The sequence below is a fragment of the Echiichthys vipera genome (genome assembly GCF_963691815.1).
Source record: "Echiichthys vipera genome assembly, chromosome: 19".
NCBI classification, from domain to species: Eukaryota; Metazoa; Chordata; class Actinopteri; order Perciformes; family Trachinidae; genus Echiichthys; species Echiichthys vipera.
The window spans coordinates 18574392-18597289 of NC_139844.1; the positions used below are offsets into that span (position 1 = coordinate 18574392).

At 40.5% G+C, this 22898-nt stretch overlaps 1 protein-coding gene across 1 annotated transcript; it reads right to left on the reverse strand.

The window, feature by feature from the left end:
* Positions 1-270: 270 nt before the first annotated feature.
* pinx1 (PIN2 (TERF1) interacting telomerase inhibitor 1) lies at positions 271-22897 on the reverse strand. Its single transcript, XM_083933697.1, has 7 exons — positions 22875-22897; positions 21743-21852; positions 21540-21632; positions 20915-20987; positions 19777-19869; positions 14624-14706; positions 271-2169 (listed from the first exon to the last, which is right to left on the reverse strand). Exons 1-7 carry the CDS (start codon positions 22891-22893, stop codon positions 1459-1461), a joined length of 1182 nt encoding a protein of 393 aa, XP_083789823.1. The 5' UTR covers positions 22894-22897; the 3' UTR covers positions 271-1458.
* Between the last annotated feature and the right edge of the window lies 1 nt (position 22898).

Genomic DNA, 22898 nt, shown 5'->3' on the forward strand with positions numbered 1-22898 from the left:
CGTAACCTCATAAATTATATTTGGAAGTGGAAAAGGTAAGTGTAGTGAAAGCCATTCATGTCTGGAGGCATACGTCTGTGTAGGTTTCCAGATTACCTTTACAGCTGATCAGCTCACATACATGACTCACCTCTCGACTGAAGTAAACCTATTTCTCCTCTCTACTGTCTCACCTGACTCACCCACATTTCACTCCACCTGAAGGAAAAAAACAAACAAACACGCATACATTGCTAGTTGGATTTATTTAAAAAGTGATCTGATCCCGTTAAAGCGCCCGTTTGTCTGTTTTCTGACAGCTCATGAATGTGTCAGACAAACGTTTCATAGATTTCAAGCAAAAACTTCTCAAGTCATATCGTCAAGCAGACATCAGTTTTTACAACACTGACAAAAACTGTCTCTGGGTCACTTGGATGCTTAATAAATAGTAATGCTGATGCATACAAGATGGTAAGATAACAAATGAATCAATGTTTCCCAAATGGTTTGGTAGTATTTTGGAATTAAGCATTTAGGGTTGGATCTTTTTGTATTCAAGAAGACATAAGGCAGTCACATGGCAGCACTCGTCTAAATATTTCAAAATTTGATGGAAAAAACAGGTTCATTTTAAAAAAGTATGTTAATTCATGATCCATCCATCCATCCATCCATTATCTGGGACCGTGTATGAATACATTTTAGACATGGTGGTGACACATGTAGAGAAACTGATTTAATGAATGAAAGGAATGTTGCTTACTTTACGGGTTAGATGAGTAGATCCATACAACTCATGTCTGTGTCTCATGTTAAATATGAAGCTAAGCTTAGCATGTAGCCTAGAGAAGAGAAGACCAAAAATGTGTTTTCTTACATGTCTAACCCTTTCTATAAGTAAAGCTGCAACAAGGAGGGGACTAATCGATTAGTTGATGGTCAGAAATAAAACCATCAACTATTTTGATGATCAATTTATCGTAAAGAAATTTTTCATGCAAAAAAAAAATAATGGTAGGAAATGCTATCTTCAGCCTTTCATATATGGATCTTTTCTCTGTTTCATCGTATAAAAACAGACTCTCTTTGAGTTTTGGACCGATAAAACAAGACGTTTAAAGACATCACTTTGGACTTTGTTTCACTATTTGCTCTGACATTTATAAACCAATCAATTCATCTAAAAAAATATTGTAAGATTAATTGATAATGAAGATAATCATTAGTTGCGACCCTAAATCGAGGAATTTTCCCATCTGCTGTGTTTCCCTGTGGGCAACTGTACAAGTTCAAGGTTTTTTGTGATCAAACGTCTAACCTCCTTTACTCCTCAATGTAGCGGAGCGTTCTTTATGAACAGATTATCAGACTGGATCTATACAAGACATCTGACCTGCTCATAAAGGCAGTTATTTTGTCCATGTGACCCTATGGGCACAACACGAGCACCAAGTTCTTATTTAGCCTAATTCCATCCTATTCTTGATGTTTCTTTTTCTTCTTCTTGTCCTTTTTAGATTTCTTCTCTACCAGCTCTTCCTTGTCTTCTTTTGCATCCTCCACCTCCTCTCTGTGTTTCTTCTTCTTTTTGTGAACAACCTCAGACTCTTCAGTTTGATTCTCACTTGGCTCATGTCCATTTAGAAGCTCAGATTCTTTTTTGTGTTTTTTAAGCTTCTTCTTCTTCTTCTTCTTAGATGGAGGCTCCTCACAGTTCTGCTCCACAACAGAGGTGGCGCTACAGTTCTCATTTGTAGCTCCTTCACTTTCTACAGTTTTCCTCTTTTTCTTCTTTTTACCCGAACGTTCCTGCTGTTGGTCCTCATCGTCCGCTATTATGATAGGAGCGACGGTGCTGCTCTCTTCTACCACTTCCAGTTCGTCATCTGACTTTTTGCTCTTCTTGTTCTTCTTGTTCTTCTTCTTTTTTGGGGGCGCTTGGGAGTCGTCGTTGCTGATGAGGATGGGACTGGGATCCTCAGATGGTTCTGATGTCTCGGTCTCCACTGAGGTTGCTGTACTCTGGGCCTGTCCCCGAGCCTTCTTCAACTCAGCCATTCGCTGTGCAAAGTACTCCTGCATGGTTAGAGTACTTTTCACGGTATTGGTGATGGACTCTGTATCCAGTTCAAAGGCAGCAGGAGTAAAACTCTCTTTCTCATCCCGAGAATCACTGCTGTTGCTCTCCTAGACCAAAAACACACAAGAGAAGACGCAGTTAGGATGTAACGCAGCATTTAAGAATATCTACACAGAAAATAGACAGGCACACAATGGTGGGCCGAGGAGCTTAAGTGATCGTCAGTCATCGTGCAGAGATTACCAGAAAGATTTTAGTGAGTGAAAACAGCCCAAAATAGGATGTTGGGGTAACAATAGGTGTTAAAGGATCATCTTAAAATAAGCATCACTGGACCCGATTGTCACACACGTGACATGTATCATAATCTTCTCACAACACAATGTAGCTCCACTCATCCAGCTGTGTGTCCTTGCACAGTCAGCTCCTCAACTGCCATCTGTCTGACCAAAAACATACTTTTTTAAATTTAATAAATAAACCATATTGTTGAACGTGTACAGGAGATTTTTTTCAGTTTACATTGTGAATATAATGCTTTCCACTTTTCAGAGATAATTTCACATGGTTTAGAAATATTTACAAGTATATTCTATTATACTGTCATGCAAAGTAATACATTTCAAGGTAAATGTGTGAATCAAAGCTGCACACAACTCAGCATCACATCTAGTCAGACATGCCCGTACTGAGAAAACTACTCTTCTGTAAGAAATGGTCCATTTAATTAGAAGATCAACACTTCGTGATTTCATTATTCAATGCTTTAGGGAAATTCTTGAATTGTTAACAATAAAAACACTTTTTATACAATGCAATAATTGCGCAGTTAATAGCTTTGGTGTTTTCAGTAGGAACTGCCAGATGTGCTGATTTAATTCAATGTTCATTTTCTCCTTTTGGAACATAACGTTTTGTCATTCTACCTGTATTAAACAGTGACACCGCAGATAAATACAAGGAACTTAGGAAGCACAAGAGGGCTCATGTTGCAAAACTATTTCTTAGCATTGTTAAGCCAATAACTCAAATATCTTTTAAGCAACTATGGTGAAAATCTACAGTGTGTGTGTTTTCTCTTGGCGAATGCAGGTTTCTGGTGATTGGTATATGTCATCTTGATCTTGAAACTGTCACCAGTCTGAGGAGAGGAGTCACTCTGGTCACCAACTCATCTCTCCAGCCTTTAGGCTACATTATTAAACACACTTTACACCTGTGAGGTACAACGCGGTCTAGATTTTAAACTCGAAAGCATGAACAATTTGTCACCTCACCCCAGCGACCCATTTGTCTTCATTTTCCTAATGGCCTACTCAATGCATAATGATTTGTCCAGAAGAATACAGGAGCTCCTCCTGAGAATCGCACTAAACAATGCTGCCGATGCTCTGTGTATTGCCTCAGAGATGGTGGAGTGGATGGCATTTTTCAAACACTACAGATTAGAGATGAACTGAAAACGCTGTGTTGTGTCGAGTCACGGCAGGGTTTGGCCTTTAAGTTTTTACGTTCAGATTACCCCACTTTGACCCTCAACACTGATTCAGACAGACCAGCTAAATGATGGGCTGGTAAAACAATGTGGATGTAAATCCAAACAGGTCTTGTGGGACCTCAATAGACTAAAATGCACTGGGCTTCCGCATATACTGCATCTATATTTGATTTACAAAAAGTGCCACAACTAGCCACTGGGGACTTCAGTGAAACCCTACAAGCTATTAGTCTTAACCCACTTAAAGGATCTTCATAGTCAATATATTTCCATAAAAGAATCAACCATTGTTTTTGTGGCATAATATATTGATCAATAGCAAGAAATGATCGCTCTGCAAATTCACCCCTGGTTCAATACTTTAAAGATGTTAAATGTGCATGATTTCACCGAGCGTAACATATTTACTATATATTTAGTTTACTGTACTCCATGTAAAAAAGGATTGATTCAGGAGCCTCACCCATGATCGAGGCTAAATGACGAGGCCAGTGTTCAAATGGACTGCAAAGTTTTCCGCCACCTCAGACCTCGACTAGAAAGAACCCTCAACTTCTAACAAGAGGGATAAGGCCCTTCAGGTGAGGTGCCATTAAACAAAACTTTCCAACTTCCCAGAGAAAATCTATACTCCCTGTTACTGCACAATGGCATCCTCTCTGCTTGGGAGAGGAGAGATGGGGCTTAGAGCTGACAGCGCCAAACAACATGTAACTGGGATTTGGGAAGATGGCTGGGGGCCACTTTAGAACTGCCTGTGAAATTACTCTCAAGAGAGGGAGAAGGTGAATGAGCAAGGGGGGAAAAAAAGAGAGGAGAGTTGACTTAGAGAGAAACATCTCCTTCATCAGGGGAAGTGGCTGAAACTTGGTCCATGGTCCATCCTCACTGCCTGGGGAACTCTATTAGACCCTGATCTGACAGGACACACATATGTACAGTATATAAAGCTGCAGAGCCGGTCAGCATCACTGGCAGCCCTGGAGATTTGGGTTGGTGAGTGTTGACAGCAACATGTTACCAAGAAACAACTCAGCAGTAATGTTTGAGATCTTCTTTCCCTATTGCCAGGTGTGTGTTGTTGTTTTTTTGTTCTTGCTGGTTACCGTTTCTGTATGACTGCCATGTCATAAAGTGTATAGCAGGCATGAGAGAAAACTTCCAGACCGAATGTTTCCAATGCAAGCTCCATAATAAAACACAATTTTCAATTTCCTGAATTGTTAACGGGCAGTCAAAGTCTTAAGATGTAGTCAGTGATGGTTCCATATAGTGTATGAGGTCTGCAGTCTATTTCTACATTGTCACAGAGACACTCACTAGTTTTACTCATTGAACTGGTTGAGTGAAGCCCTGGCAATAAAAAAAACTACATCTTCAATATAGTGTATAGCAGTGTATAGTGAAGTAAAACTTTAACATGCCATAAGATAATAATGCCATTGGAATGTAGTTTATTTTCCTGTCAAGCTGATCCTTAAAGAAAAAACAAAACAAAATGTAACATTACTCATTTTACTTTTGAAATGCTAAACCAAATTTTCAAGAGCAAAGTTTATCTCCTATTAGCAAATTCACTTTTTAAAAAGAGGATTTGCATGAAACTAACACCTCCGGATCAACCGATTTATAAAATCAGTTTACATAATTGCTGGAATTAGAGAATGATTGAAAAAGGCAGTCCCTGGCTACAAGCACAGTGGGGTTGGAGAACACACCTATATCCAGCCGTGTGCACTCCTCCTCCACCTCCTCCTCCTCCCGGACCCAGAACCCCAGGAAAAGGATGCGCTCAGTGCACTGTGTGCAGTTCTGAGATAAGGCTCCTTCAGCAGAGGAACGGTCTGGCTGGCTATCGGGCCCTTCCTGCTCCACTCTCTCCCCTGGCGGGGGCTGGGGCTGGGCAGGGAACACAGGGAGGGTCCGCAGAGGGTCCCAGAGAAAGGGAGAGGGTGGGAAGACATTCAACAGGCCGCCTCCTTCAAGACACTCCAGTTCCATCTCTCCCTGCTAATGTAGCCGATTGAAAGCCAATGGTAAGACACGAGCCAAGGTGCGAAGATATTGAGGCCAACATTTCCAGGAAGAGAGTCAATCAAGCCAGCAGAGGGATGGTAGAAAAGGTTTACTTTGTGCATGTGACTGCAACTTTTTTTGACCCAAAAAGCTCAGCAGAGAAATTTAAACAGCTACTGATGAGATCCTAAACCTTTACAGAGGAAGTTAGGCTACTATATGCCTACTTATTTCTAAAAAGAGAACAAGATTCCATTATCGGTACTTTTAGGGATGTGTTAATTAAGGTGCTTTTAAGGCTTTTGAACGGGGTCTTGGAGGCTTGAGTCCAACAGTCTTTTTCGACAAGAATATACATCAAATAAGCCATCAAGACAGTTTCCAGGCATCCATCCAACTCATGAGCATTTGAATGGTAACTTGCAGCCCTAATTCCAGACATTGCCAATTTAGCAATTATTAATGCCATTAATATTCAAATTCAAATTATTATATAGATCATGTTCAACACATGATTGTTGTGAATTTCCAGACTGAACTGAGTGCAGTTTACTACAGGTTATATCTTACTATAACAATAATTTGACTACAGTCCAAGAGTTAGTTTAAATTAGTAGATTTTATTTGACAGAAAATGTATCTTCTCATTTCACGTAGCCTATTAAAAAGAGGTAGACAGTAAAAGTCTCTATTGCATATAGAATTAGCATTGCTGTGGATGTATTAATCAACCACAACAACAATAAATATAAGTTTGTTCTTTATGAATGAAATATTTGTTAGTTTCCAGTTTGATTTACTTCCATTTTATGTTTAAGTATATTTTGATGATTAACGGGATAATATCGTGACTTGCGATCATTTTGGCAAGGATAATCGTGACATGAAATGTTCATATTGTCCCATACCTAAGCAAGCATTGGTGTTTTGACAGCTTAGTTTCCTTGCTGTAACCAGTGATTTTTTACAAAGCTGTCTGTGGCCTTTATGGATAACACAATTGACAATTTTAATATTTGGTTGACCATTTAAGGGTTAAAAAATAAGGTCAAATAATGATTAATTTGTTAACATTTGATACTCCAACCTGGCTTGTACAGGTGAGAGAGGTCAATTCTTGTTGGCTGCATTTTTAAATTGGGCTTTGCACGGTAGCTCCAAAACCAACAGTAACGAGGTCAGCCTTCCCATGCTCTATCAGCCCTTCAAGTGCCTTAAGGTCTGAGTATGAGGTTTAAAAACAATAGTGAAATCATAAAAAATAGTGACTGGTTATATATGTGCTGATAACGTGCATCAGAGGTGAAGCAACTGAAGATTCGAATGCACGGTTGAAAAGTTCACTTGTATTAGATTTATTAGAAAGTGAAAAGTGTCTGAAAACAAATATTTCTTACTAATCAGCTTTTCAAAAGGTACAGTCACATTCTGGCTCACATGTTAATTAGCATTTGACAAAGCTGTAGTCGCCCATTTATTTTCTTAAAAAACTGCCTGTTTGCATTACTTGCTGTTTTTTCTTCAATAATTTCCAGCCAATATTGGTTGGGTCTGTAATTGCGTGAGTGTGTCCTCATTGTCCTGCCACAATAATAAATTTGGCGATACTCAAGGTCTATGGATCAGGCCCTGATTAGCCAGCTGTCTCTCCCTGATGAGCACACAAGTCCAGCAGCCCATCCTTCATGAGGCTGATGTGGGCGGACAGAAAAAAACAGGTGGATACCTTATTCCCTGGTAAATAAGCAAACCCTATGGTTGACCATTAATATTTTTATAAGTATTGTCACTGCCTTGGCCTCCAATGTGGTACTAATATATTTACACCGCAGAAATTATATTTGCACAAAGTAACAAAGTTAAAAACTAAAAAAAAATGTACCATAAATACATTAAATGCCACACATGAAAGCTTCTGCAAAGCAATACTTTTGCTAAAGGCATACTTTCTGTGTGTAGTTAAGACAAAACAAAAAAATGGGGTTTGAAAAATTGCACTTTGTGCCGGGTGCGAGAACGTTTATCATAAGTAACAAATGAAGACAACATTATGCATGCAGCATGACTGCTCTGTGCTTGTTCAACATTGCAAACGCTTGCCGGCAATGCCCCCCCTCAAGAGCATAGGGTGCCCCCAACCGAACCCCAGAGAGGGAAGATACAATGGTTATTTTCCCCAGCTGTGATTTATTAGATTAAAGAGTCAGTGATTAAACGGTAGTCGGTGGCTGTAAACAGCCGAGAGGGCTGGAAATCTTTGGGCGGTTAGCTTCACCAGTCGGTAATTACCCTGGCCCATGTATTCTAGCTTAGGTCCGTAACTAAGAGACAGACGCCCTCTTTTTCTTTTTTTGTCCGGCGCTAATCTGTAAGTGTCAGCGAGCTGGCATGGCCAGGAGGAAGCAGCCCACAGGACTGCCAGGGAGGTAGGTGGTAAACACGTGTTTGTGTGTGCGTTTCTGTGTGTGTGTGTGTGTGTGTGTGTGTGTGTGTGTGTGTACGAGTGTGTGTGTGCGTGTGCGTGTGTGGGTGGGGGGCGTCGCTTGGCGGTTCTTTATATTTTCAGCGGTAGAAGCAAGGGCCTGTCAACAAACATGCTCAAGAAAGGGAGCGCTTTAGCTTGAGGTAATGAGATGTTATCTGAGACTGAATCACAACAAGCCTAACACCATGCATGAGTGCACTGGCCCACTCGAGCTGCGACAACGCACGTTCACGGCATACTCTTTCAACAGACCAATGCTGAGGTTGATGGACAACTGAGCCAAAAAGAAAATATCTATTGTGGTCCCATATTTCTATTTATACTGTCAATTATACAATGCAGTGGAACTCAGAAGTAAGTAAAGAATAATCCTAATAGTGTAGACCTTTAGGGCAGACACCTCACCCTGTGAAGAATAGACATAAATATAACTGCTTGATGCAAACAAATGCTTAAATATATACAGTTCTGGCCACGTTGAAGCCATCTAGGACAGTTTACGCTCTAATGATGAAAGTCAACATGAAGAAGATGAGATTTAAAATAATGATGGACGATAAAAATGCTTGCCTACTTGCATACAATTCCACACAACCTCATTTCACCGTTCACAGGCCTCAGCAACAACCTGTGAAACCCGTTCTGGAGTTGAAGACAATTTCTGTAGTGGAAAGACGCGCTGTCAGCAAAGTTTCACTGCGCGACTCCGCCCATCGGCTCCCTGGCGCCTTGCCGACACATCTGCCAAACGCCGGAGCCCTGAACCCGCGCCTTCCCTGCCCCATATTCCTTAGGATGGTGGTATCGGGGGAGCCCCTGCTGACGTGCGATCCTTCATGTGGACGACGCGTGGGCAGGGAAAACTTGCAACAGGTGCCACCCGATGAGGCCTGATCCTCAGGCCTTTGTGCCTGAGCAGGAGTGGGAGTGGGAGAGGGCGCAGGGGTCATGCTGACCCGAGAGCAGGGTGAGCCATACCGACTGTCTGACTGGAAGGTTCAGACGTCAAAACAAGCCTTGTACCAAATTAAAATTAACCATATTTTTTTCCCTGACATTTTTAAGGAGTATAGAACTAATTAACAATGTTGATGTTGTAACAGTTTTGAGGTTTCTGATATTTATCGACTGCAGATTGTTTGTTTTTTTACAGAACTGATTAAGAGGCTGAATCATTAAGCTGAACATTAAATTCTGCTGAATGCATTAAGCTACAGCTAAATATTATTATATATAAATATATATATATATATATTCTTCACAGAATCATTGTCTGTAAGATTAAATAAAAAAATAAAATATTGAAAGTTCATTTTATTTCCTTTAATGTGAATTTGAATAGCAGTATCTAAGTCATGATCATTTTACAGTTCCAGTATAAAAATAGCTTCGAAAGTAGGAAATATAATTTTTTCTCTCCCCGCCCCCGAAAAGGAAACGTGGAAGGTGGAAAAATAAAACCATGGCTTATTCCCACCTTTCATCTGAGCTGGCGGCTTTAAAAAATGACTAACTTTTGTTGATGTATGAATCGGCGGGGAGTCTATTTATCAGCAGGCCCTCTGCGGTCGCCCACTTGGGTCCCTCCAGTCACAAGCCGCGTCGCTCCCCTTTGACTGATTAATTAGCCAATCAGAGGACATTTTTCACTGGGCGGCAGAATGGTTTATTTCAGCTAATGCCGGGCTTTCGAGCTGAGGCCCGTTGGAGCCTCGTCGGCTCTTTCAGCCTGCCTGAGTGGCCAGGCAGAGGGGCAAGGGAGATAAATCAAGCCGGGCTGGCCCTCCATGTGGCTCCCCTAACTAAACCCCCTGAGGAGGGCACGGTAGTGGAGAAGGTGGAGAAAGGAGAGGGGGACGCAGGACGGCCAGGGGCACTGCTCGCCCGCCGATAAGCATGGGGAGCACAGGGCTGCCAAAGTGCCTTCATTTAGAAGTGGCCGGGGCTTTTTGATATCTCGGCAGAGAGAGCCTGTCGTTTGTCATACTGTGAGTAATTGTGTTGAGGGGCACAAGAGGAAGCAGGAGATGGAGGGGGCTTGCAAGCATAGGAGGGGTGATGAATAACAGAGAGCCATGTAGATGGACAGGTGCTCCACCACAATTTGATAACCCTGACTGGTCAGGGAGTGTAAATAATGGTTTTAAGAATACATTTTCAGGTGGCTACAAGGTATGGTGGAATGAGGTTGGGGATGAAATGGTGGTCATCCATTTATCCTGTAGATCATGGTTTGTTTTTAATATAAAAAAAAACATGCTGGATATGTGTACATTTTAGTGGTGTTGGATTATATTGACAAGTGTTTCTAATTTTTTGTCCTCCTTATTAACACATGAGGGCAGAATATTAGGGACCCCTCTAAATATAATGCAGTCCAGCACACCACCACTACCCCAATTATGACCTTGATGCTAAAATGTATAAATTATTTAGCATGTTTGACAAGTGTTGAAAAAAAACCCCATCAAAAATGGTGGACTTTATGGCAGACTTGATTGCATTAGAATGTACAGGTGTACCTAATAAAGTGGACACAGTATGTTTAGTACACTTTTAATACTTTAGTACTCAGGACTTAGGATTGATCAATTATCAGACCGATATTCAACATTTTTACAATTAGTGGAATCGTTATTTTTGTATCCGATTGCCGATAAAATATGTTAAATTCAATAAAATAAATGTTTTGAATATTATATAAAGATGCAACGCAATGAGGACATAGACATTTCATACACCAGACGTATATGACAGCGACATGAGTCAGACATCACTGTTTGTTACCAGTCCAGTCTGCAGTGTAGTTTATATACAAATGTGCCTTTAGCATTATGATTTAAAAGTGTCAATTATCCAAAGTTAATATTGACAAGCTCTTAGGCTTGTTCAGCAACTCTTTGATCAGATATGTGATGATGGAATCATAGAAAATTTCTCGGGAAATGCTTTTTAATCTTAAATCTATTGAGGGGTAGGACGTGGACTTTATATGAGTCTATGTCACGCAGCTAGTTGACTGTGGTCTAAAACCTTGGGCATCCAAGCGCATCTGTGGTTCTTTGAAGAATATCAAAACTCTCCCCAATTTTTTACAACTGCAATTGACATTTTTATACAAAATGCATCATACCTTTAAATGGAAAACGTTACAAACTTGAAAGTTAACTCTTAAATAAAAAGGGAGACACAGCTGTACTGTGTTTGAACTAAAACAATTTAGAAAGACTGTAGTTTAGGAGGGAGCTCAATGATGACTGAAACTACTTGTATACAGCCATTTGAATCCAAGGGGTCAATAATCTGTCCCATGTGCTCATTTGGTCTTTCAACACATCGAGTAGGGTATGTGTACCAGCTGAGAGTCTGTGTGAATGTGAGTGTGAGTGAGTGAGTGAGTGAGTGAGTGAGTGAGTGAGTGAGTGAGTGAGTGAGTGAGTGAGTGAGTGAGTGAGTGAGTGAGTGAGTGAGTGAGTGAGTGAGTGAGTGAGTGAGTGAGTGAGTGAGTGAGTGAGTGAGTGAGTGAGTGAGTGAGTGAGTGAGTGAGTGAGTGAGTGAGTGAGTGAGTGAGTGAGTGAGTGAGTGAGTGAGTGAGTGAGTGAGTGAGTGAGTGAGTGAGTGAGTGAGTGAGTGAGTGAGTGAGTGAGTGAGTGAGTGAGTGAGTGAGTGAGTGAGTGAGTGAGTGAGTGAGTGAGTGAGTGAGTGAGTGAGTGAGTGAGTGAGTGAGTGAGTGAGTGAGTGAGTGAGTGAGTGAGTGAGTGAGTGAGTGAGTGAGTGAGTGAGTGAGTGAGTGAGTGAGTGAGTGAGTGAGTGTGTGTGTGTGTGTGTGTGTGTGTGTGTGTGTGTGTGTGTGTGTGTGTGTGTGTGTGTGTGTGTGTGTGTGTGTGTGTGTGTGTGTGTGTGTGTGTGTGTGTGTGTGTGTGTGTGTGTGCGCGCGCGTCTGCATTTCAGGGAGCGTTGTGAGCAGCGATAAGAGGCGAGCAGGAAGCACATCACTGTGGAGGAAGGAAAACCCCAGCACTGGGGGACTGGTGGATGAGTGGCTGGAGAGACAGCAATGGGTTGTGGGTGAAGTGCTGGAAGATTCATGAGTGGGAAGGAGGGCAGCCCTGGAGAAGCCGATCCAGATTTGGACGGGTCTCCTGGCCTCACCTTGTCAGGATGCAGATACGTGATAATGCGCCTGGTACAAACCCCTGCCAATCCACTTCGCAGATAAACCAAAGCCCCTGATGTTGATGTAGTCACTACTTAGGAATACAATTCTTTGGGGTACTGAGATTATTGCATGTGTATATATTGTAGAGTATTTTGCAGTAATGGTGGACTACTGTAAGCACAGATCGGGGTGTGCTAAGGGTCACTGGCAGTGTCAGAGACACACTCACAGGAGATCCTGCACAATGCCTAAAGCTTGATTGGTCCATCACCCTCTTTACCTCTTCCCAGCAACCTCAGATGTTACTGGGCTTCAACACAAGGCCTCATGGGATGCCATTGTAATTGTGTTCAGTGTTTTCGATATGGTCAATGGTGTCCCTCCTGGCTGAAAAATACCAACCCATAACCAAACGATTAGGGAGAAAATGATGGTGTGTATTGCTCGCATTTCCAATGTTAATCAGCTAGGGAGCCGTAGCCATTGTGATGTTATGGCTGGGCACCTGCGAGGGAATAGAAAAGGTTTTTCACATGCAATTTATGGATTTTAAGATGCCAATTTCTTCAAGCCAAATGCTTGAGATAAACAGAGGAAGCCAACAAGAGGCTTTGCTGTGTCTCTGAGTCCAAAAGCTACATTTGTGATTGTCCTTCTGGCTCTGTATGGAGTCAGCAGAACTTGTGACACCAAAAATACAAGTTCACTACATGAAGATTTATTCATTCATAACTAAATAAAGTGTCATGTCTTTGTGATAATCCCATAGTTTAAATTTATGCAAAGTCAGAAGGTCAAACGGTCCCATCTGTTAGCATCCAAAACATCTAATGTCTAATCTCTATTTACAAATCTCACTGCTGGGATTATTGTGATCTTTAAATTTAAAATACTTCTTGAACATGATGCTTTTATCCATTAGTATGTTCAATTTAGTGAGGCGGGTCATGGGTGGTGTGACTCAAATCTAATCCATGTAGATTAATAAATAACTTCAACTGTGGCTTTGGTACACAGCAAGTTTTATTATCAGATACTTCTGTTTAATTTCTAATAATTACTTCTTTATTCCAATGCGGCTCATTTGTATATAAAAGACCATGCAAATGGAAGAGACTAAACACAGACTAATTTAATAATAAGGTTTTGTTTTGACATGTAAGCCAAAGGAACTTAGTTGGGCCTCAAATGCATCTTCCACCTGTCTGAGCCTGTAAGCTACATTTCAAAAAGCACGAGCAAGCATAAACGCCAAATGGCAAAGTGGCGCTTGAAGTGACCAACTGCCACTGCCAACAGCAAAAAGAGAACTTTTTTTGCACGCGTCATCATTTCAGATTTCTGCACACCTCACTCCAATTTTGATTTGCCTTTAATAATGCCCGCCAGCATTATAACTACCCAATGTGAGCACTCCAAGACAGAAGTAGAGAAGAGGCGGGGTGCGGAGAGAGGAGTAGGGGGTAAGAGTGCAAATCCCTTAACTGGATTTAGGTGCTCCTGCCGCCATCAGTGGCCTGTTGGCGGTGTTAAAGCTGCACGATGTGACATGGCTAATCTAGGGCCACGGGCTGCTCAGGAGCCAGGCCCTGTAGAAGCACAAGGATCACATGATACCGCGGCGACTCGTGGAAGCATCAGCACCAGTGGTCACCCTTAATTACCAAGACAGAGGCGGATAAGCTCGAGCCACCTGGCCAGAGGTATGTCATCTCCTCCCCCAGCGCACACTTGACATTGACTGGGTTAAGAAAGATCACAGGCCTGCCCTCTTAGCTCGGAAAACTACTGTTTCTCTGCAAAAATAGTAATTTACACCTTAGATTAGGAATATTCTCTACAGATCTTTATTAGATACAGTGCACTTTCACACAAGACTGATAGGATGTAATGAATATAATTGTATATTACAGGCATTAGTCATGACCATATTTCCTATTGTGGACATCATTTCTACACAAAAATAATCCTAGAGACAAGTGCATGATCGTAAGCTCTGACCGTAAAAGACAATGAAACCAATGACTGGAACACACTTTGGAAATATTTCCTTTTTAATTTCAGTTTCTTCCCTGTGTCATGCTTTCATTATGTTTTTTTGTTTGTTTTGTGTTTCTGCATGTCCATATTTCATGTTGGATTGATTGTGTATTATGTGAAGGTTGTTTTACAACATAATGAAACAAAGTCAATCAACAGTGTGCAGAATTTTCTGTTTGGATTTTAAGAAATGAATTTTCCTTTGTTTGCAGCTTAATCTTTTATTAAAATGAAGCATTGATAAAAACAAAACATACTTTAGATGAAAATGTGGACATTTTCAAATGCAGTCTCAATATAACTTTACAGGAAGATGAACACTTTCTAATTGTGGATCATGTTAATGATCTTGTTGCCTCTTACCTGTTCTGGTTCATTGGCAGATCTTCCTCTCTTCCCAAAGATACAGTTAAGGTCTGTTTTACTGCGGGAGGACAGGTCCTTTCCTAAGAAGGGAAGGAAATCACTTTTAGACATTTACTTTTTAGACACAGAATAAAGCAATTTAAAACTTCTTCTTTTTTGGGCTTTATTATTCTGGCATATAGAATCAAGGCACATTTCAAAATAAATTTTTAAAAAACAAGATAAAATTTTAGCGCAATGGCCAATAAGCAAAAATAAAAATCATTAGTTATACACTAGTGGGTTTCATATTTGCAAATCTACCAAAAAGTGACCCGAAACGATTCATTCACGTGTGTGTGTGTGTGTGTGTGTGTGTGTGTGTGTGTGTGTGTGTGTGTGTGTGTGTGTGTGTGTGTGTGTGTGTGTGTGTGTGTGTGTGTGTGTGTGTCGGTGTTTTGGAGGTAGAAGGTAGTAGGAGGTGGTCTCTTAAGCAAAGAAGGGGGAGGTTTGCGTAGTTTTCTTCATGCTCCAGGGATAAAACGGTAAAAGAAAAATAAACCGACGACAAGGTCTGCCACGACCACACCTCCGGATTCCCATTTTAAAGCTGGGCCTCAAAGACTCCTGGAGCACACAGTCATCTGTCTCAGGCCCAGGTCCTGTTCGTACAGCTGCATCCTCTTCCTTCGGCGGGGCTCTGATAACATTTGGTTATTTATTGCTTTTAAACCTTTATCTCCCCTCTACTCTTGGCTTTGAAAGTCGCTGCACATGCAGGTCTAAGAAGTAAAACCAAGAAAGTGTGCTGAAAACTAAAATAAATGAGGGGGGTGCCTGTGGTGTTTGTCATCTAGTGAACTCAGGTCAAATGTAAAATTATGCCCAATGTGACCTTTCTGCTGTTTGGATGAGGAAGTACCTGTCAAAATTTTCAGGCTTTCAGGTGAAAGTGCAGATAACAATGTTCTGATAAAAATAAGGAGCTCAAACGTTTAAAAGGTAGTTGAATGCCATTGCACAGGAAGAAGCCTGTGCAGTGCTTTCGTGCACTGGAAAGTGTTAGTGAATACATGCTGGTTTCCAAGGAAACCATTGAAATCGCAACACCTGTCAGTACTGATAACTAGTATAACCAGACCTAGAAATCACAGAGGCTGTACAGAGAAATACACACATTTGATAAGAAATTGACTGAAAAAGCTAAATAAGATTGATGATGTCCAGTCATATCAATGTTTCCAGTTTTACCTTGGAACTGGAAGTACATGTGATGTTTCTAGGGGGACAAATAACACAACTTGCTGCCGGATAGACCTCAGCTCTTTAGCTTGATTATATGCTGTGGTTTATATGGGTGGTCATGTTTTCTCAAAACCTTTCAGTTTGCAGATACCTACTAGCAAAAAAGCAAAAAGTTATCTTAATAAAAAGCCCTGTGACTGCGATAGAGCTAACCACACAGACCAACAGACGGAGAGCTGTAGTTAATTCTGCATCAACCGCCCTTGCTGCCGTGACAGGTGATAGATGGAGTTAGCAATTAAAACTGGGTTACTGGTTTATGCTGTGGGCCACGGACCTAGGCAGCAGAGATTTTGGTGCCTTTCCCCACAAACAAAGGCCATCAATCCTCAGAGCTGGCAGTGAGGGAACCAGCCTGAACAGGATATCAATACAAAAGCAGGAGAGAGTAAGGAGGAGGCCTGCGCTGAGACAGAGAGAGGGAGATGTTTGGAACATTCTCAGATGCTTCTGTGGCCACATTTTGTTTTAGCACCAATGTTTTACAGATTTCATATCAAATTAACTAATCAATTAATAATACATGACTATACTTTGCTAGCATTAAGAAATGAAATCCGTAACCAGTTATAGACAAATTATACAAATTATATCTTTTATAATGCTTTTATGACTGGATATGAACTCAGGTTTTTAAATAGTAGTAGATTCATTGGTTGACATTTGCCTGATCTCTGCACATGCAGAACTATTAGTAGTACCAGACTTTTTCAACCTCTCGTATAACAGGCTTAGCAACACTAAATCTATTACCAAGCCTTAACTTGGCAACAGCTTCACAGAAGGGGCGCCAGCATCGGAGCATGCAAACAGGTGTGGCTGGTTATGTGTTTCCAGGTAATCCTTAGGTTGCTGATCCAGACCACAACAGTAGGAGATGAAATTATATATATATATAAATTCATTAATAAAAAAAACCCATAGATATCTGATGTTGCTGTGATAGGACCATAAATATCTGTCTGTACATGTAGACACTGATTTAAAAACTGACCCTTTAACAGTCAAAGTGCACTGACAGTTGATGCATGTCAGACCACTTAAGGCAGGTGGAGCACTCAACTCTCAAGTTTCCGATGAAGTTATGAAGTAGTGACAGCGTCCGTTATGTTGCATGGCAATGGTTGCCACCTCTTCTGAATAGAAACAACTCAAAGTGGTGTTATGTTGCCAAAAACACATCTACTGATACAGAGCTACAAAGTGGCTCAGGATTGAGTTCCAGTGAAAACATTCCCACCTGAGTTTCACCTAAACTGTCTCCTGCTCTGCTTTCTGACAGTGTGAAAAAATAAAGATAAGACGAAAACAGAATGGATGTCAAATGTCTTGATGTAACAAACAGTAGTGGTGACAAGGTGCTACCTGCTCTTTATCTTCCTCTGACATTTATAAACAGCTGGTGGTGGTGATAATGGAAAGGATCTCCTTAAATGGATTAGAACTTAAAAGTCCTGCGGGGTCAGACTGTATTAGTTGACGACAGGTTTGGGGTACGAGTATATCCTAAAAGAGGCCCAAGTTCACAGTTAACACAAATGTGCAGTGATGAACGACAGACAAATGCGCCTGTCAAAATGACAAAAACACTCAAACAAGGTATTGTTTTCAGTGCTTTCATGGGGTCAGTGAGGCTGTTTTGGGGGGTGGGGGGGATGTGGATAGCTGTGGGGATACAGAGGTCAACACAGAAGTGTAGCAATTTAATTCCAGATTATGATTTCAGTGTAAAATGAAAAAGAGTATCTTTTCATTACCATCATGAATAAAATGTCCTCACAGAAAAACAAAACAAAAACATTACAAAGTTACAATCTCTAAACACCTCAGTATATTCAGGTTTTCAATTCAATTATGGCAAATGGTGCCTTGCTGTACCGTTAAACAGGTGAAGTGATATGTGCGTTATGGATGCATTCGTGATTAAAGCAAACAGATGCAGATTCACAATATGGGAAAGTCAGAAAAGCCTTAACTTGCGCACAAATTTGCTGTTGCGCACGAAAAAAATATTAATACTTGATTTAATCTGTAATATTGGTTTTTTTTATTGTTCAGAATTTGATAGAATATCTGTGTGGCTATACCACTGCTGTACTAGCATATTTTCCTTTAAATAACCAAGGCACTTCAACAAAAATCTTTATTTTGTTGAAAAGTGAGTGAGTGAGTGAGTGAGTGAGTGAGTGAGTGAGTGAGTGAGTGAGTGGATATCTAAAGGAAAATCATCACATCCCCAGTGCACCTTGTCCTTGTTTGGTGCATCTGATCCACTAGGGACATAGTCTTTTTCTGGCTCCTGCCAAATTAGGATCACAAAAACAGGGTGAGAGGGAATTGGGAAGAGACTGAAGCTGCATTTTATCTGACAGGGTCATCTAATGGGTCACACAGCCTCTGGGAGGTGTTGTTTTTGGGGGGCCAGTAAATGGACATACCAGATGCCCCAAACAGGAAACAGGAAGTTGCTACTGAATGACGTAAAATATAAAAGCCTCTTCCAGGTGAGGTAAAAGTTGAGATGTGGGGTTTCCCATGTATGCTGACCTGGTTATGTATATTTGAACCCAATAACAAAAATGATTATGGATTGATTACTTTAACACATGTTAATATATGATAAGCCTGCACTTCTTTCTCACAAAAGGACTTATAGAATTACTTTAATAAAAAGAACATCAGTTATTATAATGTAAACTATGCATTAAAACTATGTATTGCAAGTCCAAACAGAAAACATCATTGCTAATAAATGCCCTGACACTCATGAAGAAATTGTTCTGACAATCACTCAACTATGCTCCATGCTTAAGTAAAGCAACCCAGCAGTAAAATATGGCCTAGTGGTTATTAATTTTGGCCTCCAGTGGTGCTGAACACCAAATTCCTCCTTGTGCCTATCAGTATACTGGCCTTGACCAGCAAATCTAGACTTCCTGACATGTGAAGGAGTAATGAAAGTAGAAGAAGGAAGAGTTATTAATAACCTCACCGAGCACTGACCGGGCCAAGTGACCCAGCACAGGCTGTCAGAGCTCTGATCAGCATCTGTTGTCAGAGCCAATTGCACAAGGCTCAACAACAGGTCAAGGAGGCTTTCTGTCTGTCTGTCTGTCTGTCTGTCTGTCTATCTGTCTGCCTGTCTGTCTGTCTGTCTGCGTGGATTGTATGAAAGGTGGAAAATAAAAAAGTGACACACTTGCGTTGTCACTCTACTCGAGTTGTTGAATCAGTGCACAGTTGCAGAGACCGTATATAACACTCAGCTCGAAATTGAAGCCGAAACTTCTTGATCGCCCCCTGGTGACTGGCTGCAGTGCAGGTCATAAATCCCACTTCCTTTATGTTAGAGGGTGGGACACGGAACAAAAAAAATGGAACGAAAAAAATTCAAAGTTCTTGTCAAATTAATTTTTCCCAAACCTGGTTCATGTCATTTTAGGTAGTTTTTTATTATGCTGATGTTTGTATAAGTTTGTTTATCTGATAAGTTTGGTTTTAATTACTTCTTTGGTGCTATAAAAATAGGGTGAAACGTTGATGATTGACTTGCGATTGGTCGGGCGGGGGTATGTGCAGGACTTCGATTACTGCCCCATCTCTACTGCACAGACTCTGGCTCCAAAAATGCAACATGGTGGCACCCATATCCAGGAATATTTTGGCTTCGTATACAGTTTTTTGGGAGGAAGTGGATACCTGTCGTCTATCTTTATATACGGCTGATCCAGTCTGAGTTTTTTATATGACGGACTGTTGAAACAGAATGCCCTGTTTGCTCGTGTGCATCCTCCTGAGCAATGTTTATCCCTAAGATCTCTGTCTGCTGCTTTAAAGAACTGTGGACTGCCAAAAGACGAACCCACCTTTGGTGAACTTCATGTAATGGACCCTCTTTTTGGAGGTCTTAGATTTCTCTTCCAAGCTGAATCCTTTTGGCTCCTCTGGTGGTGGAGATTCTACCGATAATAAAGAAAATATCATTTAAAACAATGGCCACATTAAGTTACAAATTTAAGATGTCCCTGCTTATTGCACCAACACAGTATTCTATTTGTGCTTTGTTTTCAATCACAGTGATAATGAAGATGTTCATTGTATGACAGTGATTGTATTCAAACTTTTCTCTCCTAAATGTTGCAGTGCAGCACCCTCTATTGTCCAACAGATGAACCAACAAACCAGAAATAGCTGCACTGTGCTTTGGTGTAGTTGTGTAGTTTGATGCAGAGCCACAGTGAGAAGGTTACCAGCAAAGTAAGTATACATCATGCATCAGCTCTATATAACGCAGTGCCAGTGTTGGTCATACGTGACACATTTATTGCATGGTCTATTTCTGTATTACTACCTACCAATTAAAGATAAATAGAAATGTGATAATTAAAACACATGAAAATGCAATATCCTGTGGCCAGATCTAGTGAACTATTTATAGTAACTTTGATTGAACACACTGTGTGGTGTTTGGTGTTGAAAGGGGCGTAAACCTTTACTTTTTAGGGTTCTCATGCCATCTTAAACATCAAATTTAAGGACTATTCAAGACTTTCCAGGCCCAATTCCATCAAATTCAAGGATCGAACATGGTATGGTTTGAGACATGGATCAACGTTGGATTACATGGATATTGTGCAATGTGAACGTAGAGACAGAGAAAACATAGACTATTTACTAACGTTAAGTTAAAAAAATCCAAGAACTTTACTATTCCCTCACAAAATATACAACGTCAAACACTTTCACTGACCCATGTCTATGTATGTCTATTTTCAAAAACTTTCCAGGCTTTTGTTTTTCCCCCCATAAAATGCTCAAATTCACAGACTTTCAAGGACCAAAGAACCATGCCAGGGATAATCGGCTTATAAAGAACGAGTGACACCGTTTTGAACGGTACACAATACCACCCCAGGAAGTCAACCACCACAAACACACTTTCAGTCTATTTGTAAACGGAGCATTGTATGCAGATTATACATCATAATGTTTGTACATACATACCGGTACTGCCATGACAGTTGTTGAGTTGAGTAAGAAGCTCATTGAAATCATCTTGGTGGGCGATCCAGTTATCCTGTGAACATACCACACGTCAATACAGCCAACAATAACTTCAGAAGTAACAGAGAAGAAAATTATGGGTTATTGTTGACGTGTTATTGTCACTGTGGTCATTTTCGAGGAGGTACTTGGTTGTATGAACTGTATTGTCAAATAACAACAGCTGTTTCTATTATTTTGTCCAGCCCATTAACATTAATGAGAATAGCCTACAGAGCAGAAATGTCCCTCTATAGAATGCAACACTATTACTATTGTAATTTTAAATCAGGTATTAAGGGAGCAGTCTTCGTATTTGGTTAATTCAAATACGTACTGAAATAAATGTAATTTAGAGACTGCAATGTTCCTCAAGAAAAGTTGTAAATGTAGCTCAAGTACTTTAAATACATCCCCATTACATAAACTACTCCGTTCATGCATTCAAACTAACGTCTGCAAATAAACGTGTATGTAATGTGATAAATCGCTACTGTTAAGACTTATTTGTATTTATACTTAACCAAAAAAAACAACATAAACACACAAAAAAACATTATTTCATTTAAGTGTTTAATGAGCTCACCTCGTAGCTGGCACTGGTTCCAAGACCATAGTTGTTGTTTTTAACTTTTACTTTGATATGGTCAGTGGAGCCTTGCTCGCTTCTGCCCAGGCCCTTAACATGAGAAGACAGGACAATACATGTGACACAGATGTTCACCAACTCATTCATTCACTCACTGCCAACATCATAAAAAGTCACCGCTGTGACCCAAACCATCTCACCTTGCCTTTGGACCAGCCCATTCGCTCAAGCATCTTCTGGCCAAACTTGGAGTCATCGTTACTCCAGGTGCTGTTCCTGGGGTCAACAGACCACTTCTGTTTCCTCCGGGCTAGATAGAGAGCAGCAGCAGCAGCATTACATAACAGTCAGCCAGCCAACAACACATTATATCATAGAGCAGGAGAAGCAACTCACATCGATTAGACCTTACGGACACACAAAACGTGTCACTGTGTAGAATCAAGGTAAGACAGATAATGCATTAATAAGAATTCTGCCTTTAATAATTTTTTATTTCAAATGTGTAAAAATACAAGTTATACAGAAAATATTACACGAATAAAAAAGCCCAGAGATACATGAATGACAAATACTGGATTTTTTTTGACATATCCGAAAAGAGTGGGAAGTATACAATTATTTAATCCCGCCCCTTCTCCATAATACATTGTTAGTTAGTTAACAGCTTTTCTTTATTATTATAATCTATTTTCTAAAATTCAACCAAATTTTTTACAATACAATTTATTTGTCATATATTCTTATCAAATGTATGTTATAATGTCTTGCATATTTAATTTAATCCAAAAGTATACATTTCAATTGCATTTAAATACACACATTACAAAATCAGAGTCTACTGGTTATACTTGGTCCTTAAATCAGGTTTGGGCTCAGATAATCTGGACAGTGAGGTGCCGTGTGCATATGAACACGGTTGTTGACAACTGTCAACATTAAGGGAATAATAGCAGAAGCCAAGATTACACTCCACCGTCCAGCCACGTTTGAGAGAACAATGTGGCATAGCTTACGACAAGTTTATTTAAAATACAGCAGACTATTAAATACTAATATTCGGCCGTTACGGACAATGTAGTTAGCTAAACTGCGCTAATGACAAGTTAGTGAAGGCAGAAGAGAGGACACGTGTTTACACAGACCGCTGTAGCAATGCTAATGCTAGCTACCCAAATAGTAACAAGGACGAAATACTGAATACTTTCGGAGGACAGCGTCTCCGCGGCTGTTGGTGGAGGGTTTAAGTGAACACAAATATAGAACTACACATTGTCACATTAAAAGAAAGAGGGATATATTCGTCAAAAACGCTAGAAGAAATTTACATACGCTCGGCAAGCATGGACATCCTGG